Source organism: Vipera ursinii (genome assembly GCF_947247035.1).
Source record: "Vipera ursinii genome assembly, chromosome: 5".
Taxonomy (NCBI): Eukaryota; Metazoa; Chordata; class Lepidosauria; order Squamata; family Viperidae; genus Vipera; species Vipera ursinii.
This window is the reverse complement of record NC_139518.1, coordinates 94,873,575-94,899,576: the sequence shown is the minus strand read 5'-3', so window position 1 is coordinate 94,899,576 and position 26,002 is coordinate 94,873,575. Positions and strand designations below refer to the sequence as shown.

Here is a 26,002-nt window from a genome sequence, read left to right as displayed (position 1 = left end):
GGCATAGCTCATAGCTTCATTGAATTATGCAAGCCCCTTCGCCACGACAAGGCAGTAATCCATGAAGGGGGGCCTTCCTGTAGGTTGAGACAAAACCCAGAGAACATTTGATGGTTGATGATGGGACACGTTGGGCACATTTATCGTGGCATGTTTAGGATGTTTCTCATTAATCATGAAGACAGCTTCACTCCCACCCTAAGCAGTTCATTGGCATATTTCCAGCTTCTCTGCTTTTATGTTTGTTAGTTGCAAAGTCGTGTCCCCCATGGACAATGTTCCTCCAGGCCTTCCTGTCCTCTACCATCTTCTGGAGTCCATTTAGGCTCACGCCTACTGCTTCAGTGACTCCATCCAGCCACCTCATTCTCTCTTGACTCCTTCTTCTCTTGCCCTCAACCTTTCCCAGCATGAGGCTCTTCTCCAGTGAGTCCTTCCTGCTTTCATAGAAGAAGGTTATGTACAAGAGTATTATGGGCACATCAACCGAAGGCACAGAGGAATGACTAACAGAATAACAGATTTGGAAGGATGGTCTTCTAGTTCAAACCACTATTCAGGCAAGAAACATTAAACCATTTCAAACAAATGGCTGCCCAAACTAATCTTAAAAGCCTCCCACGATGGAGCACCCACGTCTTCATTTCACTAGTTAATTGTTCTCTCCACTGTCAGCAAATTCCTCCTTAGTGTTGTGATTCAGGGTCAGCCTGTGGGTCCGGCAGTTGGGTTGGACGATTCAGAGGAGGAGGAGGGGGGTGTTGGAGAGCTTGCAGAGGATAGCCCTGAGGCTCCGCAGAGCCCTCAGCCAGGCCCCTCCCCACCTGGTCCCAACGCAGACCCAGCTGTGTGAGCCTGACAGCGTGGATGAAGATGACCTACAGCTGGCCCTGTTCAAGGACGCCCGACGCAGGAGGCAGTCAATCAGGAGTAAACAGAGGAAGGCAATGGGGCACCTCGGAAGGAGGCAGACAGAAGCCACGCCTTGAACTGTTTAAAAGGGGAATGTGTGGGAGGGCTGGTTTGCTGAAGGCAACCATTTGAATAGCTCCTGTTACATGGTTCATGGTTCTGTTTTGCTCTGTTTTATGTCAATAAATTTGGCAGGCTTAGTTCCAGCCTCTTGCCGTTTTGTAAAGGGGTTGTCCCTGCCTTTTCTGCAGGGCCGGTAGTAGGCTGGTACAGAACACTTAGTTCTATGTGAATGTCTGAGCTTCATACCCTTCCAGAAGATTTCCTGAACTTCATAAAGCTCAAGAAGAAATGTTGGCGTGGAGGCCAGAGAGTAGGCCTTCTTCCTCATCCACGTGGTTGTCATTCATTCATTTGAGGCATCTATTTCAGCTTTGAACCACACGTCTCCGTTCTGGTTCCCACCCAGTCAACACGTTCTGTCATGCAGGCTGGTATCCACACCTAGATCTGTATGAATCGTTTTTTAACAACAAGAGGATTATGCATGAGTCCCATGCTCAGCAGGTCAGTTCAGGTGATCTAGCCCTGCAGTTACCTGGGCTAAGCTGGTTTGATGGGCTGTGCAAATGTAGGCTATGATTCCTCGGATGGCGCGACCTCAGGAAACACGTGAACTCAGTTACTGAGTTAAACCTATAAATGGTTTATAGGCAACAATGTTTAAGACCTACTTGCCCCATTTACACCCAACAATTCCACCGATTCTCATTGTTGTCTGAAAAGCAGCTCCAGAGGTTAGGATAACATCTGGACCAGCCACGGGCTTCAAATTTCCTGTGACTTTCATAGCCAAGATGGGATCTGAGCTGTGCTGTACTTGATGTCTCCCACGTCAGTTTGATAATAATAATAATAATAATAATAATAATAATAATAATAATAATAATAATAATAATAATAATAATAATAATAATAATAATAATAATAAATAATAAAGGTAGCCTTTGTGTTTAATCTCAGAATGCATTGTTCCTTTCAAAAAAAAAAATGCCATGGAAAACAGAGAAATAACTCAGCTACGCAACTTTGTGGACTTGTGCTCCCTCTGGTGGTTGAAAGGAAAAACTGCAAAAGATTATTTTTTTTTCTGCACCGTTAATTGCTGCTATTATTAATTCTACACGTTGGATCGAATTCCCTCTTGTGCCAAGATTGTTGAAATTGTTGGGTTGCAGTAACATTTTTATTATTATTATTATTTATTAATTATTATTATTATTATTATTATTATTATTATTATTATTGTTGTTGTTGTTGTTGTTATTATTATTGTTGTTGTTGTTGTTGTTGTTGTTGTTGCCAATAAAGGAGAATATTTGTAGCTCAGGGTTGAAATGAGGGGTCTTTGGTACTCTCTGAGCTTGTTTGTTTGTTGTTTCATTACCCTAACTAGTTAACATCGTCAGTGCTAGTAAGGAGTGCTGTTTGCTACCTATAAAACTGGAGAAAAACAATTCTCTGAAGACTTAAACTCTCTCATTTTAAATTTTATTTGGCAAGGAAAGAAAGCTAGAATTAAACTGAAAATGTTACAAGTAGCTAAGGAAAATGGAGGTTTTGGCTTGCCAGAGTGGCTTTTATATTAGCAAGCATCAATACTAACATGGGAAAAAGAATGGATAAATCTTAAAAATAAAAGGTTATTGTATTTGGAGGGATATAGCTTACAACTCGGTTGGTATGCTTTCCCATGGTAGGGGAAAAATAAAATTCATAAATATTTTCAAAACCACTACATTAGAAATGCATTACTATTAACATGGGGAAAAATAAAATGTAAAATATACTTGAAAATTCCAGGATGGCTTTCAACAATGGAAGCATTTGTACATACAAATTTAGTCGGTCTTGAGAAAATATAAAGATATTCTAAACTCTGAATGGAATTTAAAATCTAAACGAGAGATGGAAAATCAGGGTATTGATCTATCATTGTGGACATATCTACAAATGCAAGTGAGGTATGATAAAGATGTTAAATTGTACGGATTTTATAAAGCGCAGACCTTGTCTGATCAGATATTATTAACCTGTGATGAGAAACTAATTAAGAAAATGTATATTTTTTTTATTAAATTTGAGAATGGAAGATGAACAAGTTAAACAAACAAAGATAACATGGGCAAAGAACTTCGCATATAACATAGAATTAGAAAAATGGCAAAACTTGTGGGAAAGAAATTATAAACTGACAATGTCAACTTCTTATAAAGAAAATTTATATAAAATGTTTTATAGATGGCACTTGCCACCAGCAAGATTAGCAAAAATGTTTAAAAATATGTCAGATAGATGTTGGAAATGTAAACCTAAGTCAGGTAATTATTATCATGTATGGTGGAAATGTGTTAAAGCAAAGAGATATTGGACAAAAATACATACTTGGCTACTAAAGATGTTGGGGAAACATGTAGATTTTAAACCTGAAATTTTTTTTAGTAGGTATAATGCCAGAAAAACTTGACAAATAAAACGTGTACTTGATTTTACATGTGCTAACAGCGGCAAGAATCACATTCACACAATATTGGAAAAATGTAGAAATGCCACCGGAGGAAGAAATAATAATAAAAAAACAAATAGCTAGATTGTGCGGAAATGGACAGACTTCCTCTGAGGTTGAAAGAAAAAGAAGAAAAGGAATGTTTTCAAACTTATTTGATCAACGGCTGTAGAAAAGAATAAGAGATTAGGAATTCAGTTTGCATTAGTGAACGATAAACTCAGACAACGCGTTTTTTGAATAAGTACTTTTGAATTGCATTTTTTTAAAAAAATCAATAAAAATTTCTTTAAAAGCAAGAAAGAAGAAGTGCAGTTTGCTGTCTGTTTATATTCTGGTGTCTTGCCTGTCTGGGTGGGTGAAGGCAGTCTTAGGGATTCTTGTTTATTCACGGCTCTCTGGCGGTTTCTTGATTGGGGTATTGCTCCCTTGATCTGAAGCTGGTCTGAAGTTGACCTTGGAGTTAATCTATGGTGATTACTGGTGGAGAGTTGCTGGAGTCTTTTTTTCCTCTTTTGGACTGGCTGATTGTCTCTTTTGCAGAGTCTATAGATGTTGTTAATGTCTATGTGCTTGTTGATGGCTGATTTGTCAGAGTGCCCCTGGCTTCTAGAAATTTCACCAAACAGCACTCCTTGCTAGCCCTGATGATGTTACCTAGTTAGGGTAATGAAACGTCTGCAAGAAAACAAGCAAGCTCAAAGAACACCAAGGAACCATAGTCCTTTTCTCCTCCTCCTCCTCCTCCTCCTCCTCCTCCTCCTCCTCCTCCTCCTCCTCCTCCTCCTCTCCACAAACCTCTCTCCCTTCTAGCACTGATGATGTTCCCTAGTTGGGCAATGAAACATCTGCAAGAAAACAAGCAAGCTCAGAGAGCACCAAGGGGCCCTCAATAATAGATGCACATTGACAAAATTTCCATCTGTCCACTTGAAAAGGCCCCGTTGCTTTTGTTAGGTTTTCAGCTCAGAATCCAAAGACATCCCCGTGAGAGGATATTGCAAAAGATGCAGCTTTATTGTTGATCAGGGCAAAGCTGGGTGCCTTCAAACTCTTCTCCCAGACAAAGCAAGGCAGAGGAGGTGAGGCACACCCCAATCAAACATTTATTTTTCTTCTGTAGCTCATACACTTTCTCACGCGCAGCTTTCTCAGGCGCAGCTCGCGATTTCTTTGCATTCAGCTACACCATTTCTTATCTAGCCGTTGATGCACAGCTCGTGATTTCTTTCCGCTCAGATACACAATTACTGGCACTTGGCCCTGAGCTTTTTCTACGTGGGCAGCGTATTTTAGGTTACAGCAAAGCAAAGTGCACAGAGGAAGAACACTGGTTGGGTGATACATAAACAGTTACACTCTGGTCCCTTCGCTTGGATCCACACATACATTACGTCAATACAGGAAGTCCTTCTCCCAATGACTTTCCTTCCGGGAAGGTTGGCTGGGAAGGTCCCAAATGGTGAATCACATGACCCCGGGACCCGGCAACCATCGTAAACACACCCTGGTTTCCAAAGTGCCTGAATTTTGATCATGTGACCACAGCAATGCTGCAGAAGTTGTGCAATATACTCCAAACATAATGACAGCTGTCATAGGCCGCTTTTACGCGGCCGCACTGACAGCTGTCAAATAGGGCAACGCACGCGCAGTCGCCCCTGCGGCCTACTAGTACACGCGGCCGTTTGACAGCTGTCAAACGCCGCGCATGCGCGTTGCGACCCGAACTGTCAAAACCGCGGCTAGCCCCAGCGGCAGCCGCGAGCTGTCAGAATTGGCGCATGCGCTGTAATGTCGGCTAGCTGTCAAAACGCCGGCCGCCCGCCAAAACCAGCTGACGGGATTCCCTCCCCAACTAAACGTGTTGCGCTGTCACTAGGGAGATTCTGCACAGACAGCTGACCGATTGGCCCCCTGTACTGGCGGGAAAAATACACCCAGCTGATTTGCTGCCCCGTTTGGCAGCTGCCTATATAAGGCATGTTTCTCCTTGTTCTGTTGTCCGGGCTGACTAAATAAACTAGTTAAACGAAGACGCGTCTCCCTCGTCCTTCCTGCCGCTAAACTAAGTTGCATGTGTGAAAAACGGTCGTAAGTCCCCTTTCCCAGTGCTGTCGTAACTTCAGAGGGTCACTAAGCGAATGTTGTAAGCCAAGTACATTGTGATATCCTAGGTTCTTGGGAAGAACGCGATGCATAGGAAGGACAGGGCAGCTAAAGAACTGGCAACCGTGTGACTTCACACTGTTGTGTATAATAATTATAGTAGCCCATTGATAGCCAGCGAAGTGACAAAGGATAACCATATCGGCATTGACCAAAAAAATAATAATCAGCCAATGATCAGCAGTGACAATATCATTTTTGTAGTCGTAGTCGCTCCTCCAGAGTTCAGCAAAGGCTGAGCTGGATGAGTGATGGCCTAATAGCTTAGAGGGGAATAAATAATATCCCTGAGTTTATTGGTAATTAATCGACAACCCTTGCTTTCTTCCTTAGATTTTCCTAAGCCAATGCTGAACTTCCATCGGTAGTATCGCCAATATTGACTTAGGCAATTGCATTATCCAAGTGGTTTATTTTGGTAAATCAGGCGTGCTTTCTCATGCTTTAATGCAGCACCGAACTGGCCTTTAATGGCTCAAGTCTCTTGAGCTGGATTTTCAGTAAGGAGAAAAGAACAAACAGCCCTTGGAGATTGGAAATTGAACATTAAGTGCGGACCAGATTCTGGGGAATTGGACACACACACACACACACACGTTAATTTCTCAGAAGAGATGAGAAACAGGCATGGCAAACAGAATCAAGCCAAATAAGCAGGCTGTGAGTTTTGCACTAGAAAGCTGCAGCTTTTTAGCCAGAAAAGTATATGGCTATGATGTCAACTGGGGAATCTGCAGTGCAAGTTCGGATCTGGACAGAACTGGATGGCTTGCAAAATATGGTGTAGTAGGGTCTCCTGGCAACTTTACATCCGTGATTCCTGGTAAAGAATTTTTTATTTTTTATTTTTGCATTTGGTACGCACACTAAGTTCAAACAGTATTTTTGAAAGGAAGTTCGCCCCCCCGAACTTAGAGTAACAAGGCCAGTGGGCTCTTCATTCCGCTTTGCATTCATAATATTGTGTGTGTATGTGTGTGTGTGTGTGTGTGTGTGGAGGGGGGGTTAGTCCTTAACTCTGAATACAAATAAACCATAAAATACACTGGATGCCATTGGAAGAGTCCTGTTAACAGCAGTGAAGCTGGTTGAAAACCCAGCTAAATAGCAGCACCCGGTTAAGCTTTAAGAGAAGAAGCTAACCAGGGCAAAATTGCTTAGCAGCTGAAGGGGACTGCACCATGAAATCCCAGGGTTGTTAGGCTAGACTAAGACATTAAAAACCTAAGATATGCAGATGATACCACTCTAATGGCAGAAAGTGAAGAGGAACTAAAGAGCCTCTTGTTGCGGGTGAAGAAGGAGAGTGCAAAAGTTGGGTTGAAACTCAACATTAAGAAAAGCAAGATCATGGCATCTGGCCCTCTCAATTCCTGGCAAATAGATGGGGAAGAAATGGAGGTAGTGACAGATTTTATTTTCCTGGGCTCCAAGATCACCGCAGATGGGGACTGCAGCCAAGAAATTAAAAGACGCTTGCTCCTGGGATGGAAAGCCATGGCAAATCTAGACAGCACACTAAAAAGCAGAGACATCACCCTGCCAACAAAAGTGCGTATAGTCAAGGCTATGGTCTTCCCAGTTGCAATGTGCGGCTGTGAAAGTTGGACCATAAGAAAGGCTGAGCGTCAAGGAACTGAGGCCTTTGAACTATGGGTGGACTGCAAGGTGATCAAACCAGTCAGTCCTAGAGGAGATCAACCCTGACTGCTCTTTAGAAGACCAGATCCTGAAGCTGAAACTCAAATACTTTGGCCACCTAATGAGAAGGAAGGACTCACTGGAGAAGAGTCTAATGCCGGGAAAGATTGAGGGCAAGAGAAGAAGGGGACGACAGAGAATGAGGTGGCTGGATGGAGTCACTGAAGCAGTAGGCGTGAGCTTAAATGGACTCCAGAAGATGGTAGAGGACAGGAAGGCCTGGAGGAACGTTGTCCATGGGGTTGTGATGGGTTGGACATGACTTCGCAACTAACAACAACAAGAAGAAGACATTAAAAAAGAAAAATAGGAAAATAAATTAGAACTAGATCACGGCAAACCCATTGAAGGCAGAGGATGAGATAGTTAGAAAGGGCCATTGACGCAATGAACGTGAATTTGGGCAAACTCTGGGAGCCAGTGGATGACGGGGGGGTCTGGCGTACTGTGGTTCATGGGGTGCAAAGGATTGGACACCACTTAGTGACTGGACAACAAAGGGCAAAACCAAATGGATACATCCATAAAATTACTAGCTCTCAGGCATGAGGGACAGGAGATTTTTATCTTTACACGTGTGTAGTAGCAGCAGGAGGGAGAATGAAGGAGTAATCTGATAGACATTGAAATATCAGGAAGCAACAAGTTGGGTTGATGTTCGCCAAAGCTGGACAGCTGAGTGGAAGGAGGGATTTGTGTCTGTGATGGACTTGCCTTATGTCATATATGCACCGATATGTTTCTGGATGTCCCTGAAAATACGTTCACTAACAAGGTTGGTGTCAACGCTGCTAGCATCGGATGTTCTTGCGTTGACATCATATGGAGATGCAGCCTTTTTATTTAACTTGTGTGTTACTCTTAGAGTTAGAATTAGATGATACTGGGGGAGGGGGAGGAGGAAGAATGTCTATGGGAATTAGTTAGACATAACAATATCGTAGTAGTGTATGATTGAAAGTTGTTTGAAAATAAGAGATGATAAGAAATGGTGGGTTGGAGAACAGGAGAGAAAGCCCGCATTTCAAACTAATTGGAGAATGTGATTTATGACTGCAAGTTAGAGGAGGGAATTGTGCTTTGATACTATGTGCTCAGGGGAGGGGAATTCAGATTTTGGCTTCGACCATGTACGTGCCGATGCCATGCTACTCGAATAAAGATAAATGCCTCAAAGTTCTTTGAAGAGTTTCATCTGTTGGAACCATGACAGTTGGATTGGTAAGGATCTATAGGAGCTTTTTTCTCCTCTCCTGGAGCTCTCACTCTCTAAATATATCTTGAGGTTTCAGTTATAGGTGCCTTTTCACAATTACTACCTCATACTTCTAAAAACAAGATCTTTTCCAGTTGTTCGTATTCCCTTCCCTTTCCATTGACCTTTAGCTGAAAGTCTGTTCTTCACCTTCCTGCCTGGAAATTTGGACTGCAATAAAAATTTCCGTCGAGCTGTTTAGGAAGTTTCCTTACAAATCAGTTGAGCTGACTCTTCTGGCCACTGTCATCCCCGTGGGGAGCAAGCGGCAATGCCTGTGTCGTGAAACCATCATAAAGAGGGCATGAATTGCACCTGCTCCCACCTCGAAATGATGGAAGGAGGTTATTCCTGTCATTTAGTAGATGACATCGTTGCTCACAGGAAACCTACGAAATGTGCGAAGCAAAAAGTTGACTGTATTTTGTATTTCTGGGGGGGGGGAAATACCAGAAATAACGCGGCCCTCGAGCTATTTCTCATTCCGCAAAGTCCCCGGTTGATCTTATGATCGCAAACAGTGGGCAGACAATCCTTCTGTTCAGCCTGATGAATTAAAATAAAATAAAATAAATGAATAGAAGAACAAGGGATTAGTTGAAAGAAGATTTTATTTTGTCTCTTTAAAAAAAAATGTCCGCCCTTTCTAGGGAAATCGAGTGCTGATACTAACGACCCGAAAGACATTAATCAGGGATTCCAACCACAAGCGTGTGAAATGGCTCTCAAACCACACTTTGGAAGGCTCAAAGGAAGGGCAAAGTAAGAAGCCACAAAGGAGACACAAAGGGAGATGCGTCGAGTTCCCCTAAAACGTACAATCAAAGAGTTTGCCACCCAGCTAGGATAGTGAGAATTAGGTACGTGAGCATTTCTCGTGCGGCATGAAGTTAGCTTAGGGATAGGAGAGATATTCCCTGCTGTTTGCAACCTCTAGCAGGTCTGCATTGATTCCGGGTCTTCTCGTTTTTCACAATGTAGTAGAAATTCCAGAGAAGGTTAATTTCCTTCACCCTGAGCAGAAGGAAAAAAAAAGAGCAGGAAAATAAGTTAATGTATCTTACCCAGAACCCACCCACATATCAAAACATAGCTGGGCAATAATTGAGCCTCGAGTATAAACTCCAATGAGTTTTTCCGGGATTTGGTTATTATTAGGTTTATGAGCTGGATTGATTGGTTTACTGCAATTGTTGTATTTATTTTTTTCTTTACTGGGGATATATTCTGTAATCTTGTTGCAAGCTACAGGGAACCTTAATGATTTGGTGCAGTATAAAAATATGATTAAGATGGCTACTACTGCTATGGCAATGACAGCGACAAGAACAATAGGCAAATACACATGCCTAGTGTATTTCCATATTTCTTTGAAGTCTATATCAAGCAAGACGTAGAGTTAGCTACCTTGAATGCTGCCATCTAAACAGCAATAATATATAGCATTGTAAGAAGCACGACATTATTAAAATGACAGCATAAGCTGTGATTTATAGGTAAAGGTAAAGGTTCCCCTGCACATGCGTGCTAGTCGTTTCCGACTCTAGGGGCCGGTGCTCATCTCCGTTTCAAAGCCAAAGAGCCAGCGCTTGTCTGAGGACGTCTCCGTGGTCATGTGGCCGGCATGACTAGACGCCAAAGGCGCACAGAACGCTGTTACCTTCCCACCGGAGTGGTCCCTATTTTTCTACTTGCATTTTTACGTGCTTTCGAACTGCTAGGTTGGCAGAAGCTGGGACGAGTAACAGGCGCTCACTCTGCTATGCGGCACTCGGGATTCGACCCGCCAAACTGATTCACAGGTTCAGCGTCCTCAGTCCTAACCCACTGAGCCACCGCGTCCCTTATTGTGATTTATACACACATGTAAATAAGTAGACCCATCCTTTGACGAGGCTTTTTGTCTGAAAAAAAAGCCATTCGGAGCTCTTAACATACTTAGTCCAGAAGAGTTTTGCTAGATAAAGCTCAAGAAATGACTTGCCTTTATTATTAACATTAAGTCAAACTCATTATCATTAATTAATGTTTCAATCAATAATCAACGATCACCGAATTAGTGTGGGAGTTATTGGACTCCCTCTGGAGGGTCACAGATAGTCAACGGTTGAAGTTGAAGTATTTTTAATCTACTGTCAACTCTTAATTGTCACCCCAGCTAAACATAATATCAAAAATAGTCTAGAAATTGGGCTGGGGGGTGGGTGAGAGAGAGGTGGGAAAGGAATTAAAAAAAAACCCAGAAGGGAGTATTCTGAAATCAGTAGAGGAAATTCCTGTAATCGCTTTATGGAGAACAGCAAGGGTAACCAAATCAACAGGGAAGTGAAGAACAGTAGAGTTTTGGTCACATATTTGTGACCTTGAATTTTTAGATACTTCCCGACAACCCTTCACACCCCCACCCAATCAAAGATTCTGGGGATAGCCTAGCTGAGATTTACCTCTGTGGCTTCTACCGGGATGTCTTCTTCTCCAGCTCCAGCAGGCTGGCCTTCGTGCTGATCTGGATGTAGGTCCTCCTACAGAACACACACAAGAACGGGTCAAGTGTCATCAGATGCCACAAAGACAAAGAAGACTGGAGCAAATTCCTTCAAATCAGGTTCTCTCATTCCGGCTAGCTTCCAGATGGGTATGGACTGCAGTTCCCAGATTGCTCAGCAAGGGTTGAGAGCAGACATCTGGAAGAAGATGCTGGATTGAGATGACCCGTGAAGACTGTTCTTCTGTACAAAAGGACCAGGCACATTGACTTTAAAGACCGAAACGCTTACTCAAGTTGAAGACTGTTTGCTATATCACACACAGTGTACTGTTGTTGTTTTTTTTTCTGTTGCAGACAGACAATCAATGCAAATATACAGTAATCTCTCAATCCTGTCCCTGCTGAACTTCAAACTCAGTTTTGGCTGTCTCTTTGGATACAACTGGTCTCTTGAGTCCTTTGGGGTTTGTTGTTTTAATTTTCTTTTTCACTTCCCCATCCATCTGAAGACGCCTGGTGGTCCTCCATATGACTGCTATGATACGTGGAGTTAATTGTTTAAATTTAGGAATGGAAACCAGGAAAGGAATTGATTGAGCTCTTTCCCTTACATCTACCTGCCCTGCTTCCTCAACAACTTATCCACGAATGAGGCAAGCATACATTTTGGATACAAACAATTGTCTGTCTGTTTCCTTGGTCTGGAGGAAGACTTCAAGCTGATCTCTAATTACGAATGGTGGCTTAAGAAACACATCCTCTGCTTGTTTCTCTTGGGTCTGCATCCCTCATCATGACTTCATGTCTCTGACTCATATTCTATTTTTAACCAGGCAGGAAAGGAACATCTTGAGATTTTCCCCAACCCCTTTTCTTTCTGAACTGGAGCACAATTACAGGAAGAAGATGTGTTGCACCGTTGTGTTCCTTCTCTTCCCAAGCCAATATAAATTTGACAACTTTGACATACTGAGAGACACGAAACTTGGACACAGCCAACCCTCAAAATCAAGAACTCACGACCCAAAGTCCAGCCAGCCTAATATGTTAGAAGAGAACCATCTCATTTTTCAGAATATACTCTACCCAACCGAAAGATAATTTCTAGGCATGGCATCCTGCTTCCAAACAAAGCGATAGCTAGTTATGAATTTGAAGAATTTAAACTTTCTTTAAAGAATTCCTGTGAGATCAGAGGTCCTTCTCTAAACAGCTTGTTATTTTGTGGAGAAAAAAATTGTTTTGGTCCCCTAATAATAACAGTGCTCCAGAATCAAAGACCATTGTGTTGTTAAAAAAAACAAGGCTGATTTGCTTTTCTCTTGACGTTCCACAGAGATGTTTGTGGACTTCTGGTTGTGCTTATCAATTTCCAATAATTGGCTTTTGTAGAAAACGCAACGCTCCATTGGGAGGCCTTCGAAATGAACCAACAACATACCTGGCATTTGATGCATTTGCAGAGCTTTTTTTTTTTATAAAAACCCACACAAGTAGGTGATTGACTTGGAGTTGTGCAACAGCCAGTTGAGTGTGTCCTGAAATAGTCACCGAGAAAACCAATAAAATCCCGGGATAAATATTACTCAAACATCTGTTCAGTTTCTGCACCGAATCACTAAATGGTTTCCTCTATATTCTGTTTCTCATTTTCAAGGAACATTTGGTGTATCTACTGCCTATTTTATAGCTCTCAATGAGACAAATTGTTCTGTACCAGCCTGCTACCGGCCCTGCAGAAAAGGCAGGGACAACCCCTTTACAAACGGCAAGAGGCTGGAATAAAGCCTGCCAAATTTATTAACATAAAACAGACACCAACCATGAAACAGGAGCTATGAAACAGGAACTATCCAAGCGGTTGCCTTCAGCAAACCAGCCCTCCCACACATTCCCCTTAAATACAGTTCAGGGCGTGGTCTCTCTCTGCCTCCTTCTGAGGTGCCCCATTGCCTTCCTCTGTTTACTCCTGATTGACTGCCTCCAGCGTCGGGCGTTCTTGAACAGGGCCAGCTGTGGGTCATCTTCATCCACGCTGTCAGGCTTACACAGCTGGGTCTCCGTCGTGACCAAGTGGGAGGGGCCCGGCTGAGGGCTCTGCGGAGCCTCAAGGCCATCATCAGCAAGCTCTTCAACACCCCCCTCCTCCTCTGAGTCGTCCGACCCAACTGCCGACCCCACAGGCTGACCCTGAATCACAACACAAATAACCCTAAGGTCATTGGTGACTTTGAGAAAGGTATCTGGTCGTTTTAGACAGTTCACCCAGATGTTGGTCTTGCAGGGAAGACAAGATCATGGACACCAATGTGGCTTTTGTGATGAAATTCACCTATGAATACTGGTACCGGTAGTCCTCAACTTACAGCAGTTTAGTGACCGCTCAAAGCTACAACGGCACTGAAAAAAGTGACATGATGGTTTTTCACACTTAACGGCCACTGCAGCGTCCCCATGTTCAGGTGGTCAAAATGTGAACACTTGACAACCGACTCATCCTTATGACGGTTGCACTCTCCTGGAGTCACACGATCCCTTCTGACCAGCAAAGTCGACGGGGAAGCCAGGTTCACTCCGCCACCGTGTTACTAACGTAACAACTGCAGTGATACACTTAACAACTGTGGCAAGAAAGGTCGTAATTTGGGGCAATACTCACTCAACAACTGTCTCACTCAAGGATTCTCTGTGATGATCCAGCTTCTTAGAGTAAGTTGCAAATGTATTTTCTAATAATAACACCAACCTGTAGGGGATTCACGCAGGCTTAATGTTTCTTTAAAATATTCCCAGGGAGATACACAGCTACACCTTCCAGCAAGATTCTATTTAGTGCTAAGGATACTGGACAGGAATTGGGAAGACACTCCACTTTCTGAAATCTACCTACTTAAGATTTCCAAGTCACGTGCAAAATGTACAACCTTTTTCTTTGGGGGAGTGGGTCAGTGAGGGGAAATAAATGTTTAGCTCCCCCTGTGCTCGAAAGTTTCCTACCTGTGATCCTTTCCCCTTTGCCGGTCTCAAAGCCAGAAGAAATTTCCCTATTCCAGGCCACACCTGGAATATTGCAACCAATTTTGGTCACCATAGTACAAAAAAAAGATGTTGAGACCTTGGAAAAAATACAGAGAAGAGCAACTAGGATGATCCAAGGCCTGGAGACAAAAGAACGGCTGCAGGACTTGGGTTTGGCTAGTCTAAAATAAAAAGAAGAAATAAGGGTGACATGATAGTAGTATTCCAGTATTTGAGGGGCTCAAATTATTCTCCAAAGCACCAGAGGATAGGGCAAGAAACAACAGATGGAAACTCATCAAGGAGAGAAGCAACCTGGAATTAAGGAGAAACTTCCTGACAGTGAAGATAATTAACCAATGGAACAGAAGTTGCCTTCAGACGTTGTGGGTGGTTCATCACTGGAGGCTTTTAAGGAAAGACTGGACAGCCACTTGTCTGAAATGGTATAAGTTCCTCCAGCTCTATTCTACTCTAATTCTAAAATCTGATTAAGAGGTAGGAAGGATGCTGTGGCAGGAAGCTGAAAATCATTTGACTGGATGGTTTCTCGCGGCAAATATCACCACACCCACAGTGGGCTTACCTCACAGGCAAAGTGTTAGGAACACAGTAAAGACTCATTTGCAGGGCAAAACTGACAGATCACACCTACCTTTTTGACCAGTCCACTGGTGGTTACAACGGTCTCCGCTCCTTCCACCGTCTGCTTTGCTACTATGTTCACGCTGCTCACCATAGTATCTCCCACGAGGTTGGCTTGTTCTTTGGTCTTCTCAGCAACTGTAGTTGAAGCAGAAAGAAGCTGAGAGGATGAATCAAGATAAGGTGAACGTCCCACTTCTTTAGACGTGGTTGGAAGCTACTAAGATTATCTGTGATCTTTCAGTGCAGGTCAGTTCTGAAAGGATCAAAGAATTGGATTTTTTGCCATTGGGAGTCTTATAACCAGCATCTGTTTTGGTGATCTCCAAAAGCCCCAAAATGTGTGGACGCAGATTGTTCAGCCATCACTGTGCACTTTCTGGACTCTTGAAGGAGGTTTAAGACCACCCCCAAGAATGTCTCAAGTTTACACTAGCTTTCAGAAGATAGCATGACAAAGCCATGAAGTTGAAGGATGAAACAAATTGCATAAGTGGAATTTGGGGAACACCATCTGGTCTTCCCCTCAGAAGAAGTTCTTGAGTCGACCTACTAGAAAGACACTAATGGATTATTTCCTCTCTCTGACTTGGGATAACTTTCTTGAGAGCCGCTGAGATACTTTCCCTCTTCTGATGTTGAAAGAGAAGGAGCGAGACTTCCTTGTTCTCTCCATCTTGAGATTTTTCACATGGACAACATGCTAGTAATTATTCTTCAAAAATGTGGCAAACCATTTCGCAGTTTTGCACAAGTGAAAGTGTCGCTTTTGTCCACCAGCACAAACATGTGTCATGAATAACTGAAATGGTCTTGTAGGCAGAAAATGGCAGGTGGATATACGCGCATTTTCAAGATTCAATCATAACATGATTGGCTTCTCATTTCTCTTCATGTGGAAATCACTGGGGCTGTAACCTTGTTTTCTCTCTAAACTGACAATAAATCACACTCTAGCATAATTTTTGTTTGCTTTTGCTTTGATTGATTGAGTGCAGCAAAGTAAGAGAAAGGAAAATAAAACTTGCACAAGAACGAAAGGTCAAAAGAAAGAAAGAAGAAGAAGAAGAAGAAGAAGAAGAAGAAGAAGAAGAAGAAGAAGAAGAAGAAGAAGGAGGAGGAGGAGGAGGAGGAGGAGGAGGAGGAGGAGAAGAAGAAAAGAAGAAGAAGAAGAAGAAGAAGAAGAAGAAGAAGAAGAAGAAGAAGAAGAAGAAGAAGAAGAAGAAGAAGAAGAAGAAGAAGAAGAAGAAACAAAAATATATAGGGCATATTTTTGCAGATATGTGTTCTATAACAAGCATTTCATTACAATCATCTATTGATAATCTATATTGATAAGTGAGAATTGGGCCTTTATATCTATCTTTCTAACGCCACACTCTATGAACATCCATAATGTTAGTAGATGGATCGATTTTTGGAAAATAAGTGATTTCCCCTGTATTTATGCAAGCCATACATGGGTGTAGGAGGACAGGAGAGGATGTCACTCATTCAAAACAGAAAATCCAGAAGCAACTCCACCACACCAACTTTGGCGTAGTACTTACCGGAAGTGACACTTTGCACCACCCCTTCTTTGGTTTTTGTGCCTGTAAAGAGAGAGGACGGAGGGAGAAGAGAGAGAAGAGGGAGGGTGGGAGAGAGAAAATAATTGATTAGTTTTGCTTTTTTTAAAAAAAAACAACAACCATCCATTAAGATTTGCAGCGCTGGGACAGCTAATCAAGAAAGCGAGTCATCAAGATAAAAGCTCCTGAGTTTCCTGCTCTCGAGATGAACGAGATGAACGTAGCACTTCAGACAAGTGGCAGGATTGAGTAGGCATTCAAATACAAAACCCTCCAACAAAACAGGTTTCAGATTTCAGCTCTTTTTTTTTTAATTTTTGCTGGAGAAGGAGGAAAAGCTAGCAAGATGGCCAACGTTACACAACAGCTCTCAGTCTGAAGCTGTGTTAGCGGACAATGTTTTTCCCCCCCTCCTGCTTAAAGGGTTATTCTTCCAAATTTGATTTAAAGTAAATAATCCTAAGGCGGGTAAGAGCAACGATCTTGGACCGCCAGCGGACAAGGAGCAAGCGAACACATCTCCATCTTCCTCTACTTGTGCCGTTTCACTTCTGCTGAGGGGAAAACCCCGTTTCCCTAACTCATCCCTGTAAAGCTTTTCTCATGTCGAGTCAGTCTGTGGTGCGTGGCCTGTGAAATATTCACGGTCACCTGACGGAACATATCTAAAGCGGGAGAGGTTCCCAGTGGAGCCAGCGATTCTGCTTCTAAGCATCTCTGCCTCCGTTCACATGGTTGTGAAGACAGCACAGTTCCCATTTTGCTTTTTCACAGTTGTTCGGGAAAGACGCCACCGAGATGACGAAGGAAAAGGAAGGAGAATGTCAGAACAGCGCCCTTGGAAGCCTGAGCTGCACTGCAGTTAAATTCTTGCCGGTCACGCAAATAAAAAAAAAACTGTGAGAGGGATCTCGGAGTCTTAGTAGACAATCACTTCAATATGAGCCAGCAGTGTGCTGCAGCTGCCAAAAAAGCCAACACAGTGCTAGGCTGCATTAACAGAGGGATAGAATCAAGATCAAGTGAAGTACTAATGCCACTTTACAATGCTTTGGTAAGGCCACACCTGGAATACTGCATCCAGTTTTGGTCACCACGATGTAAAAAAGATGTTGAGACTCTAGAAAGGGTACAGAGAAAAGCAACCAAGATGATTAGGGGGCTGGAGGCTAAAACATATAGGGAACGGTTGCTGGAATTGGGTATGTGTAGTTTAATGAAGAGAAGGGTGAGGGGTGACATGATAGCAGTGTTCCAATATCTCAGGGGCTGCCCCAAAGAAGAGGGAGTCAAGCTCTTCTCCAAAGCACCTGAAGGCAGGACAAGAAGCAACGGATGGAAACTAGTCAAGGAGAGAAGCAACCTAGAACTAAGGAGAAACTTCCTGACAGTTAGAACAATTAACCAGTGGAACAACCTGCCTCCAGAGGTGGTGAATGCTCCAACACTGGAGGTTTTTAAGAAGAGACTGGACAGCCATTTGCCTGAAATGGTATAGGGTTTCCTGCCTGAGCAGGGGGTTGGACTAGATGACCTCCAAGGTCCCTTCCAACTTTATATTATTATTATTATTATTATTATTATTATTATAGAATCTGGCTTAGTTTAGTTGGAGAGGTGCTGCACCCACCCTTGACCTAATTTTTTGGCTCAGACAACTGCATCATCATCAAGGTGAATCTCTAAAAAGCAAGCAGAAGAGGGCTGCTGATTCCCCCTGGATTGATTGGCGTGCACAAAATCCCTTTTTTTTATTCTGTAGAACTCTTAGGCCTGAGAATGTGGCCAGGACCCTCAATTCTAAATTCCTGTTTCTTGAATCTGTCCCTGGGTTAGTGATTCTTTTAGTTCTAAGAGAAGCAAACAAGGCTGGAGTCCTTGGGGAGCACAATCTGTTTGATCCGGCCTCTGTTCTCTCTCCTTGCAATGACTCGACATTACTGAGGCTTGTTTATAGTCAACAGGGAGGCTGCAGAGGCAGGAGAAAATCTCATAAAGGCAGCAGGCAGATCTCTCCTGCTAATGAACTGCAAAAACACAGTGCCAAATTTGAGACGTGGTGCCAGGCCAAAGACTCGAATTGCTAAATTCTCAATCTGGAAAAAAAGGACTCACAACTAAGGTTAATCAGGCTGCAATCGCTCCGCCTTTATTTATCCTTTGATAACAGTTTCTGTACAAATTTATTGGGCTCTGAAACCTTATTCCATAGTAATAGCAAAGGAACATGTATTTAATTAAAAAAACAAAAAACTACAGTCCTGATTTCAACCCAGATTTTAAACCGAAATGGATTTGTGTTGCCAGCCAGCGCTGCAATATGGTTAGATAGAACCGTCTAATTATATTTATGCATTGACTCATGTATTTATTATGCAAATATATATATATATCTGCCCCTCCTACTGAAACAACTCTGGGTAAGTAGCACAACAAAAGCACAAAAAACATGCATGTAAAAATTAGAAACGTTTAAATGTGCCAGCTAGAAATAACCAACTTCAACCTGGGGGGGGGGAATACACAAATTGGATTCTATTTTCCCTAAATCCTCAGGTTTTTAGGCCTTCTGAATAGCCACAGCTCTTCAGCCCGCCGAATCGTTATCAACTCTCGGTTCAGTAACTTTGAGTTCCCACGGCTTAGCTTCTTGTTGTTATGACTTAACTGGACTCTCATCCAGACATCTCCTCCCAGCATCAATTAGCTGTAAAAGTGGAAGAGAAAAGATGGCTACATTTCCATCTGTTGTCAAAGCAAGAACACTCAATGTTAGCAGCATTGACAGTTCTACTGTCAGTCCTCTGGTTGTGTCTTGGATCAGGGAGGGTTCTGTAAGGTGAACATTTCACAAGATGGACCTTCATTACATGTCAGGAGAGAGAGCAGGTGTGTCTCCTCTACTCTTATCTCTTGACCTTGTCAGAAGGTACCTTGCAACCTCTGCACTTACCCAACAGACAGTGTCAGCCTGTGCTCCCAGCAGCTGAGTCTTAGGAATCTGAGGAGGAGGAGGAGGAGGAGGGTTTTGGAGAGCCTTTGGTGTCGGAGGGAGGCTCTGATGCACTGCAGGACTCTCAGCCTGGCCCCTCCAGTCATGTTCCTCATGAGGCTCAGCTGTGTGAGTACGAGGTGTTGGACTCAGAAGAGTCACAGCTGAATCTGTTTAGAGACGCTAGAAGCAGAAGGCAATCCAGCAGAGCAGAGCAGAGAAAATCAGTGAGGCAACTCAGTGAGAGGAGGAGAAGGCATTGAGAAGCCACGCCTTGGGATTGATAATAAAAGAGGAAGGTGTGGGCGGTGCTGGTTGCTGAAGGCAACCGTTCGGAGACATTCAAAGAGAATCCTGGTCTGTTCTTGCTAATCTGTTTGACTCTTGTTTGACTCTTGTTGGATGTTTTGAATCATGTATTTTTGGTTGAAGAAAATATTCTGCTGTTTTTTTGTTTGAAAGACTTTATTATTTGGAATTGTAAATAAACTTGGGTTGGGTTTTTTTCCAGCCTATTGATTGTTAAAAGGAAAAAGGGGTTGTCCCTGACACACAAACAGGGCTGGTCATAGCCTGGAAGTGAACAACGAGGCAGGAGGAACATAGAAGACTCAGAGAAGAAGAACTAAGGTACTGCTCTGCTCTCCTTGGTCAGGGTGCACATGCTGGCCAGACCTACATATATTCCTGGAATAGCGCACAGTTTCTGGATCCAGCCACTACTAAAAAGGTAAAGGTAAAGGTTCCCCCGCACATGCGTGCTAGTCGTTTCCAACTCTAGGGGCCAGTGCTCATCTCCGTTTCAAAGCCAAAGAGCCAGCGCTTGTCCGAGGATGTCTCTGTGGTCATGTGGCCAGCATGACTAGACACCAAAGGCGCACGGAACGCTGTTACCTTCCCACCGTAGTGGTCCCTATTTTTCTACTTGCATTTTTACGTGCTTTTAAACTGCTAGGTTGGCAGAAGCTGGGACGAGTAACAGGCGCTCACTCTGCTACGCAGCACTCGGGATTCGACCCACCAAACTGCTGACCTTCTGATCGACAAGCTCAGCATCCTAACCCACTGAGCCACCGCGTCCCTCCAGCCACTACTACACTAAGCCAAATGCAGTCTCTTTGGTTAGGCTTAGTACTATAGGCAGACACAGTGGTTTATCCAACCCACCAGGATTAAGCACACGGAGCCCTAGCACGCCGACACAGCTGTTGAAAGGCTGCCTGATGTTCCGAGAAGATGACACCAGCTTAAATGCAGGAGTCGGGTGTGGTTTCCAAACAAGCAGCAGAACTGGGAAGAAGAATGCTTGTCCTGTGGGTTAGGATTGCTGAATGCACAAGCCCTCACAATGCCTTGGCCCTCCTGAAGCACGTAGCGATGTGAGGGAAGACACTTCTTATATAGGACTGAGATGGGCTGTAAAATAACACCAAAGTCTCCTGGGGTTGGCTCAGATCCTCCTGTCCAACAATATGGAAGTGGTTAACTTTATCCTTTACGACCGAGAAAAAAGATATAAGAACATCATGACATCCTAACACAGGGCTTTTCAACTTTTTCACCCATTGCACCACTTTTAGGATATGGCAACATCCGAGTACCACCAGTCGCCTAGCAAGGTGTCAAAAACTGGGGATGCTGCAACATTCCAGCTGATCGGTGCTTCTTCTGGGCTCAGCAGAAGCGCCAGGATCAGCGCCAAGCTCCAACAGGAGCCTGGCGCTGATCCTGGTGCTTCCACCAAGCTCTGACAGCCCTGAAGAAGCACTGATCCTGGCACTTCCGCTGAGCCCTGACAGACCTGCAGCTCCAGCCATCTCTCGCTCAGGCTTGTGCAGTGCTGCCACCGGTTCAGCTCATTCCCCTCCCCCATTACCACTATTCTAGGATGGTCGCGTACCACCTGCCAGGTGCCAATGTACCACAGGTGGTACCCATACCACTGGTTGAAAAGCCCTGTCTTAACAGGACCAACTCGGTCCAAAAGCTCCATCTGCAAACTTCAGCAAGTAGATACCTACATATCTATGCATACAATAGCACACACAGCAACAATAGCACTTAGACTTGTAAACCGCTTCACCGGGCTTTACAGCCCTCTCTAAGCGGCTTACAGAGTCAGCCTGTGGCCCCCAACAATCCGGGTCCTCATTTTACCGACCTCGGAAGGCTGAGTCAATCTTGAACCGGTCGGAATCGAACTCCTGGAGTTAACCTGAAGTGCTGCATTCTAATCACTGCACCACCACAGTGTACAATCTACACAGATGTGGCCCAGTAATTCAATATTCCCAGACAGCCTTTGTTTGCCTAAAGAATTTTCTGCCTCCAATATGGCTGACGGCAAAATATCAAACTGCTGTATCAGGAGAGCCCTTTGGAATGTACAGTTATTAACAGTAAGCAATTTAACACCCAGGGACAGTTCAAAACCAATTTTGTTTTTAAAACTTTCCCATCTCCAGCACACTCCAGCCCTGGGAGTGTCCAGCTCTTCTCCCTTTCAAATATTAACTGGTATGGCTCTGCTTTGATTTTTTTTTTGTGTGTGTGTGTGTGAGATCAGCCAAAATTGGCTACAAAACTAACCGCTAGCCAGGAAACATTCTACCTGCTAAAAACCCCTTCTTTTCTACTGGAATTTTAAAAAAAAATAGAAAAATTACGTCTCTCAGCTGTGATTAAGGGAGACAAATTAACCATAATGAAACATGATTCCAGTGAATTGAAATCAAAGAAAGCCCAATATGGACCAAAGTAAACTCTCCTCCGGGTTGCCCTGAAGATGCCACAGTGGGGACAGGGCCTATCTCCAAGACTCAAAATAGTCTTGGGACGCGGAAGATCAGGTCCACACGTGAAGTTCCAAGGAAGCTGATTTATTACTACTCATGCCTATGGACAGAAATCTGCTCAACTAACGGTGAGCACTATTTTGGCCCTAGATATGGGTCAACGGAATTCAAGAGGGATTGGATTTAGTCCATTTGTGGCTATGTAGCGACTCCAGGCTGATTCCTCTTTTGACTCCACCTTCAGGTTATACCACTCCTTCCCCTACACTTTCCTAGCTGGGTTTTACTCAGGGATGTCCTAATTCAAGCTATAGGTTCAGATTCTCCCTGTTGAAACAGGAAGTTTGATGCAATCTGCAAAAGCAGAGACGGTGAGCTGAAGAAACTCCTGCTCAATTGAACTAGTCCTGTTTAATTCTGCTTCGGATTTTTGATGCTGGTTTTTTTCCATCGGTGGGGCAAGGAAGCAGCTGGTGTTTCTACTGGAATGAAATCTTCCTCCTGTCTATCAGTGACCCATGATGCCGAGCTTCTTTTGACATTTGCTGCAGAGGCTGTGTGGATAGCTTCGGTGGACAATTTGGGAAAGGATTGCAGGAATAGTGGAGGGAGAGAAAGAGAGAGAGAAAGAGAGAGGAGAGAGAGAGAGAGTGGCATAAAAAGAAAAGGGTGGAGCTGCTTATTCATCTGGAAACCGTGACATTTGTTTTCAGGCGAAGGGTGATGGGTTGGGATGTAATCATGCTTTACAAGGAGAAGCAAAGAGATGGCGTTATCCCTAGTTCATCCTTTTGTCCTGCTCTCTTTTCTTTGTCTTTTTCAAAAGTTTGTCCATTGCAGGTCAAACTTTCAAAGCCGAGTCTGCAGTCTTGGGAGAAAGTGAATTTCGAGGATTATCTGTACGAACATTCAAGCGTTTCTCCTGATATTTCCCCGCAAGCTCAATTCCCAGGCTAACGTGTGAGTTTTGTAAGATTGGGGGAGAAAAAAAAAAGCTTATTCGGAATTATACATGCTGGGATGAAATGGGAAGGTCACAAGACAGAGAGGGGAGAAATTTCTGCATTTATGAACGGGGAAACCTTGGTCAAAATATTATACTCGGCACCCCAGGAGATGAAGGAAAAGGGAAGACAAATGCAGGGGGGGAAAAAGGAGTGAGTTTATCCAGCAATGAAAGAAAAAGCCATTTTCATCGGCAGATACAGGATTGCAAATGTTTCTGAGCTTGACATGAATGAAAATTTGCGCATTAGAGAAACAGAGGACTTGAGATTCGAAAGTGATGCTACTCATTATTATTATTATTATTATTATTATTATTATTATTATTATTATTATTATTATTATTTCAAATAACTGCTTGATGGATGTTTCCAAGCTAAAGCGATGGCTTTAAATATTTATTTATTAGACGAAGGAACGTTGGTAGTTCCTTCGTAGTGGAATTAAGGCCGAGGAGAGTTTTCTGCCTCCGTGAACTGCGGTTTAATGATTCTGGCACGTTTGCCGGATGCAGGATTTGTTCTGGCTCCCTCCGTGTCAAAAATGTGATCCCTGAATTAATTACTGGAATGACTTGCCTTCCGAAGTTGTGGGTGCTCCATTATTGGAGGTTTTTAAGAATTGACTAGATTGCTATTTGTCTGAAAAGGTATAGGGGTCCCCTGCTTGAGCACGGGGCTCGACTGGAAGACCTCCAAGGTCCCTTACAAGTCTGTTCTGTATATTGTTTTTATTTTTGGGTAACCGTTTCTGTTAAGCTCCAGAAATCAAAGGACACTGCGGTGCTAATGGATCACTCAAGCGTACAAGTATGATTAACTTTCATCCTGACTGGCTCAAGGTTGACTCAGCCCTTCCATCTTTCCGAGGTTGGGTAAAATGAGGAGCCAGATTGTTGGGGGCAAATATGCTGACTCTGCAAACCGCTTAGAGGGGGCTGTACAGTGCTGTGAGTCTAAGTCTAAGTGCTATTGCTATTTCTATTAGGGATTCTCCCAACGCCAGGGCATTCGGAGCAAAATGACGAGAGGGAAGAATTGCACGGTGAAGTAGTCAGGAAGAAAAGAAGGCTAGGTAAAGAAAAAAAAAGTCATATATTTTTTTTTAGATGCAGACAATGGCAAGGATCCAAACAGTTTCAGGGAATGAAGAGTAGTGAGTCTTTTGCCTTTGCAGAGCCTGGATATATATATATATATATATATTTCTGCCTCCCAGGAACTGAATGGCATTATCAGTTAGAAGCTGCACCATATATCAGCTCTTAACTGATAATGCCATTCTGTTCCTGGGAAGCAGCCAAAAGAGATTTTACCTTTCTGAGAATCTGTCTCTGGCCCGTTTTTCCTTCCGTGCAGCTGCAAAGAGACTGCACGCAACAAGAAGGGAAGGCCGAGGAATTGTAGAGAGAAATCCTTGGTTTCTTGATTCACCCCTTTGGTGGTTTATTCTCAGAAAAAGTCTTTGGGGAAGGGGAAAGTTATCAGACGTGACCCAGGCCCAAGACACCCCAGTCTTTACCAGCTGCCTACCATAGTCCCGCGGTGAGATAGGCAGCAAGTAAATTTAAAAATAATAGATAAATAAGTTGACAGCCAAACTTTTATTTGCCTCCTGCGTTTCTTCCCCCAAACAATTCTCCAATGAAGGCAGAAAAGATTTGTCTCACATAGTCCCTTCCTCCCTTCCTTCCTTCCTTCCTTCCTTCCTTCCTTCCTTCCTTCCTTCCTTCCTTCCTTCCTTCCTTCCTCCCTCTCTCCCTTCCTTCCTCCCTCCCTCCTTCCTTCCTTCTTTCCTCCCTCCCTCCCTCCCTCCCTCCTTCCTTCCTCCCTCCCTCCCTCCCTCCTTTGCTCCTTCCTTCCTTCCTTCCTTCCTCTCTCCCTCTCTCCTTCCTTCTTTCTTTCTTTCCTCCCTCCCTCCCTCCTTCCTTCTTTCCTTCCTTCCTTCCTTCCTTCCTCCCTCCCTCCCTCCCTCCCTCCCTCCCTCCCTTCCTTCCTTCTTCCCTCCCTCCCTCCCTCCTTTGCTCCTTCCTTCCTTCCTCTCTCCCTCCCTCCTTCCTTCTTTCTTTCCTTCTTCCCTCCCTCCCTCCTTCCTTCCTTCTTTCCTCCCTCCCTCCCTCCCTCTGCCTTCCTTCCTTCCTTCCTTCCTTCCTTCCTTCCTTCCTTCCTTCCTTCCTTCCTTCCTTCCTTCCCCTGCTCTGACCTCAAGAGCCTCGCTCTGCAAGGTCACACAAATACACACACCTGTGTTCAGTGCCAGGGACTGCAGAGCTGCCTGCCTGCTAGGAAGGCAGACCGTCCAACCTACCTACGTACATCACCCCTTCTTTGGTCTTCTCGGCTGCTTCGGTGACTCCCTGCTTGGTCTTCTCGGCGGCGGCCACCACTCCTTCCTTCGCGATGGAGAAGCCCTTTTTAAAGACATCCATGGTGCCCGACGGGCTGGTTGGCCTTGGCGATAAGGGTTGCCGAGGATGGGGATTTTCTGCCTGCTCTGTGCAGCCTCCCCTCCTGCAGACACTCCTGACTCCTTACTTCTCTGCCAGATGCCAGCAGCAGGCTGGGTGACTGGCTCGTCCTTCCTGGCTCTTATTGAGGGAACACATCAGAGGGCAGCCAATGCCTGCAAGAGACGCATGCTGAAATATTAATGGCCTGGATTTGCCTGTGAGCTTTTAGAGAGAGAAGCAGCGGCAGAGAAAAGGGGGGGGGGAGTTGGAGGGAAGAGGAGGAGGCGGAGGGTACCAAGGTAAGTGAGAGACTTGGTTTGGAAAAGCTCCAGAAGATGTTCAGATGCCCTTTCGAGAGCTGCTGCAATGCTTGCTCAAGGTCACATACTTCTACAGACCTTTGCAGCGGGAGAGGAAGCTTTTAGCTGCCCAAAGC

At 44.0% G+C, this 26,002-nt stretch overlaps 1 protein-coding gene across 1 annotated transcript; it reads right to left on the bottom strand.

Moving 5' to 3' along the window:
• Positions 1-9,213: 9,213 nt before the first annotated feature.
• Positions 9,214-25,545, bottom strand: LOC310641473 (gamma-synuclein-like; the record flags this gene model as incomplete). Its single annotated transcript, XM_083364561.1, has 5 exons — positions 9,214-9,617; positions 11,048-11,125; positions 14,765-14,892; positions 16,305-16,346; positions 25,425-25,545. 5 exons carry the CDS (start codon positions 25,543-25,545, stop codon positions 9,603-9,605), a joined length of 384 nt encoding a protein of 127 aa, XP_083220687.1. The 3' UTR covers positions 9,214-9,602.
• Positions 25,546-26,002: the final 457 nt, after the last annotated feature.